At 33.1% G+C, this 5,331-nt stretch overlaps 1 protein-coding gene across 3 annotated transcripts in view; it reads left to right on the top strand.

Moving 5' to 3' along the window:
• The window catches only part of LOC106686122 (lutropin-choriogonadotropic hormone receptor), a 514,005-nt gene that overhangs the window by 272,912 nt on the left and 235,762 nt on the right, over positions 1–5,331 (top strand). For all 3 annotated transcript variants that reach the window (XM_014429270.3, XM_067049772.1, XM_067049773.1), the window contains one exon: positions 235–309. In XM_014429270.3, the coding sequence (XP_014284756.1) occupies positions 235–309 (75 nt within the window). The remainder of the gene's footprint in view (positions 1–234; positions 310–5,331) is intronic.

Genomic DNA, 5,331 nt, shown 5'->3' with positions numbered 1-5,331 from the left:
TTACCTACTACATTTATATTATTTACAAACTATATATAGAATTATTAAAATTCTTTAGTACCTATTCATTATTATAATATTTTATGTTCTTATTAGCACTGTTACTCGGTTACACTACGTTACACAATTCATTCTGGGAGCTCCTTAATGCCCTTAAATTATAATTAAAATAAATAAATAAATATTTATATATTTCCAAGCCATTTTTGAATAATTAGTTTTTTTTTTTTGCAGAACAATTAAACAATCAGGGATAAAAGAGTTTAAGACTGATTCCCTTCAAGCGTATCGAGACACTCTAATGGAACTGTAAGTAATATCCAATTTTTTCAAACGTTTATTAATGCATGTATTTTTATTTCTAAAACCATGTCTTAGCTTCTATTTAAAATGGATTACTAAGGATGACTAAATAATGTATCAATTTTTATTGTGAATGGCCTCAGTACAAACATATATCCATCTCTCTGATCAAGGAAATCGTGAAGTTCGACGTAGTAAAAAAGCCCTTCATATGAAAATATATTAATTCGCAAACTTAAAATACAAAGGATTTATTGGATCTTCTTAATACACTGTTCTGTTTTGTTAAAACCTCCTCTGGATTAAGTTTCAATCAACTATGGAACCACTTATCTCATTTAAGCTGGAAGAGAATTTGATATTTATTAGAATATCTTCAATAGGATTATTCCATTTATTTTAAGGGTAACTGGGTTACCGGACTTTAATTAAAATCTGACATTGAATTCTCCCTTTAATTGTTTTATTTATGACGGAAATTGTTAGGTAGTAATCCACATAAGGCTCCGTTTCAATTTATAAATAAATGAACTGGAAATTGATCTCAGTTAAATCATATTTTTTCATATAAATTCGAAATTTGTAGTAATCAATTTACCTGCGTACAAATTAAGAATGTAGTGGTTTTTCAGATAATTGAAGACATGAGTAAATGAAGGCTTTATGTAACAACACAAATAAAAGAAAAATTGAAATTATAGTTTATTTATTCATATTTTAAAATAGAAAATTTAATTTTTAACTTTGTAAAACAAACAGTCTTTAAGTTGTTTTATTGTAGAAAAATGAGTCAAGGAGCGAAGCCGAAAGGACTATTTGAAATATTCTGCAATTAAAAATTCATCATTTTTCATAAAATGTGATATCACATTCATCCAATTATCCACCTTTAATTATAAATATAGATGTGGTTTTAGTTGTAAGGAAATATTAACTAAATCCTTAATAAAATAAATCATTTTACGTCATATTCTTACGATACTGGATAAAGTAAGTTGGCTAAGTACAACCAAAAGCTTAACTATGAAAATTAAATTTTTTAAATATTTAATAGAGCATGCTAATCACGTGTGTATTTGGTGCTAGTGTTGAAGGCATTTATTTGATTAAGGATACCATATTGCTATACTTCCATCAGAAACGTTAAAACATTTTCGGATACACTAATTGTAATAACATCTTATTTGAATGCAGAAAATTGGAGTAAAACTATTTCTATTAAGCAAAATAGTTATAAAAGAAGAATTAATTAATTTGTTTCGCATTAAGAAAAAAATCACAGCAGTGAACTCAACTTGTTGAGGAAACTCAACAACAGGAAGCAATGCCGGGTTTTAACGATCTATAACAATCTGTTCAACGTTTTTTATACTGTTTTGATATATTTTTTATGTTCTGATTTACTTCACTCTCTGATTGCTGAATTCACTTATATTTATAAATTAAAGCCCAACATATCACCTCACAAGAAGTTTACAGCAGAATAAAGAACGATCGAAGCGACTATGCTATATTAACAAATAAACGATACCTCAGAAATTCTGTTGATATTTTGAGTCATGATATATTAGATTTCTAATAAATTTATAGAAAGTTAATTTTACAATTTTAAGACTGACCACATATATACAACGCTCGACCTACCGACGGTGACCGAGTCCATCACGAGGAGGCACATCAAAGTTTTTGATATCCTCCAGCACTCCACAAACCCATAAATTATCATAGTCCATAAATTAATAATGCTATGAATCTAAGTTATAAAGGGCATATTGCTGAGCCAAAACCCTAAGACCTTTGTAGAAAGTTAGTCCGGGTGGCGATTAATAAACGTATGAAAATAGGAAAAGAAAATTATTTATTGCTATTCAACGTTCCACCCTTCTTTGTAGGGCCTATTTAGGGCTCTCAGATGAAATGGAAACACAGCGAACGACCAGACTATCGTCCTACAATTTACTTCATACGGTCAACAAACAAACAAAAATTATATTGGAAGAAGATATCGAATATAATTTTTTTTCGTACCCTCCTGTGGCAAAAGAATATAATGGCAACTACAATATAAATATATAAGATCGATAAAAATGCTTCCTTTTGTTACCCAAGGGTATTTTAAGGTGTATAGTTGGTGTCCACTGTATGCGGAGAGTCGCAGGCGCCAATTGCGCCTCAGTAACATGATGAGCGGGTAGGATCCGCTTTGCTGGTGGTGGTTGTAGTAGGTTTACACAGCAGAGCCCAAACCTCTTCCTTTGGTGAGAAAATTTACCAGGAGGACATCTTGCTCCTAATACTCTTGAGTTCAGGAGTGATGGTGTTTGCCGCATTTTAAGCAGGAGTAAGTGGTGTTGGGGCCCACCGAGTCCTGTTGGAGTCCACTGCCTTCGGATGCTGGATTGATACTACCAAAGCTGTGAAGAGCACAAACAGTATTTGTCCTAGTACCGAACCCTGAGGTTCTCCACAGGTGGTGGGAACAGGAGTCGGCATAGAATTGCAGGAAAGTTGAAATCCTCTAGTCGGCGGATAGGAGACACATTAGAAAGCCTGGCTACAGTTAACCGAGGTGAACACCGTTACCCTGTTCATGTAGCATGTGTCCTAGGATGTGGGATTTCAATTTGACCAGATGATGTTCACATGCAATCCCCTGCTGGAAACCTGTTGGACCTGGGAACCTGGAAATTATCTCTTCCTCACCGCAGTGCTTCATTGGGTGGTGATGAATGAGCCTTTTGAATATCTTGAGTTGAAGACTCTTGCGAGAGAAGGCTGCGTGGTAGCATTCTCAGCAGTACATATAACACCTCTCCAGATGCCCTGTTTCCTTTGGTACGTCGTAGCGTCGACTCAAGCTGGTGATAATTAGAGAAGATTACCTTCTCATTAAGACATGGGAATGAACTTACTGGTGGAGAAGGACCACCAGTCGTCCTCTCAGCATCCCTCGCAGCATAGCTAGTAGCAAGAAGTTCCGCCTGTTTCCCAGCCGTCAACAGATCGTCGCCAGATGTAAAGGTCCAAATAGTGAGTAAATTCTTCAAAAAATTGTTTAATCATGAGAATGGACTGACAAAATTGGAACGTATGAGGTGGTAGTTTTCTGATCAGGTGAGAGGACGTGAGGAGAGTATGACTTATTCTCAAGCGGGTTAGAGCAACTTCCTCCCTGCGGCTTACTTTGGAAAAGTAATTCTATGTAGGATCCACATAATTTTAGTTACGTAAAACAATATTTTTTCCCCAAGTCCTATGTGTACGTGGAGTTTATATCAGGGGATAATGTCAAAACTGGATAATACAAATAATTGCCAGTAATTATCCTGACATCCAATATTTAACGATGCATGAAACATAGCAATGGAAATTCCAAAGATTGGTTTTAAAAACGAAAAATTATTCCAAGATATACCATTAGGGCCATAATGTAAAATTGTATTGAAGCGCAGTAATTATATTATTAGTGCATAAGAAAGCTCTGTCTTAAGTTCAATTTTTGCTTTTTTCTCAGCAGGCGTGACCTTTCGTGACGACATTATGATCGTTCGTTGATGGCTGACTAATCTTATGGTGTTTTAATACCATGACCTTTGTTAAGTCCCTTTGATGTTAATGTGGAAAATTTATGGCTTCTAGTTTGTTTCCTGAAATAAATATCGTGGTCGTAATATTTCTTCTTAGGAATTAGACTTTTCCTTTTTTGATTAGAGGAGATTGCAATTAGGTAAAGTTGTCTTAATATTGTTTGTATTGTCATGTATCTTGGTGTATAAATACAACCTTTAAGAACTTATTTAATTCTAGCAGAATACGGGAATGGTTGTAAACTGACAAATACGTTTAACAAAACATTTAACATGCAAGAGAAGTTATAACCCATTTTGTATCAACAACGGTTATAACCTTAACGTTCTACTAACTGAACAATATTACAGGTTCAGACACAATATTAAGTCCGAAACTATCGAATCGGCTACTTAATTACCGACTTTATAGCTGAAACACTATAGCTACAACAATTTAGAGCTAAATCAAGTGTATTTTTAGAGACCACTGAGACATAAAACAGACTCTACAATCAATGCTTCTATTGGTCTTCTACTCTAGGGCTTCTCCTTAAACCTTTATCTTTTACAGATTTTCCTATGACATTTCTCGAAAATATATCTTTATTTTGTTAACTCTACAGTTGTACTCCAAGAGGCTAATATTGGAAAACGGCCCGATATTTTTGGTTGAATGTACACAATACTTGCTCACACGTATATGTCGTAAACTTATTTCATATTAGCTTGTAACCAAATCCTGCATTTATTGTAAAAAATATTAAAAATGGTCGGCCTTTTCTATATATTTAAATCTTAATTTTTTTAACAAATTTGAAAATTCTCGCATTCCCTAAACGGTTTTAGAAATTTATCTCTCAGAATACCATTTGTAAGTTTGAGTATACTCTAATCCATGGGTTAAATATTTCACCACACATTTCAAAGTGCCATCTCAAATAACAAATTTTCAAAATTTTGGTAACAGTCACATCTCAAACCTCAAATGGATGATGGATGAGGACGGTACAACACCATTATAAACAATTAATATTTTGAAACATACAAAAAGATTGTTGACCGTGGATAATATATATGAGAAGATAGTTGGAGGTGCGGTTAATGTAAAACAAAAATAAGTAAATACTTATTTATTAGTGCCAACATTTCCACCGGAATCTTAGCCTTCAACAGGGCTAGGAAGAAAAAAAAGATAACAACCAATGGATAAAAGAATATATAGAATGATAAGAAAATAGGTAACATTATGGATACATAAATAGTGTTGACAGACATGGATATTTGAAGTTTTATAAAAAGATAAAGGTTGTACGAGAATAATAATATTACAATTTGTAGTTTGAAAGAACAGATAATAAAATACATATGAAAATATAGTTTGTAAAGATATGTACAAAATGCATTTTTTTCTTAAAATAAAGTGATGAAAGAAGTGGGAAATAAAACATATATATATATA

Source organism: Halyomorpha halys, unplaced genomic scaffold (genome assembly GCF_000696795.3).
Source record: "Halyomorpha halys isolate HHAL.00 unplaced genomic scaffold, Hhal_1.1 Scaffold780.1, whole genome shotgun sequence".
Lineage (NCBI taxonomy): Eukaryota > Metazoa > Arthropoda > Insecta > Hemiptera > Pentatomidae > Halyomorpha > Halyomorpha halys.
Note: the sequence above shows the minus strand (reverse complement) of the source record. Positions and strands in the feature narration are given on the sequence as shown.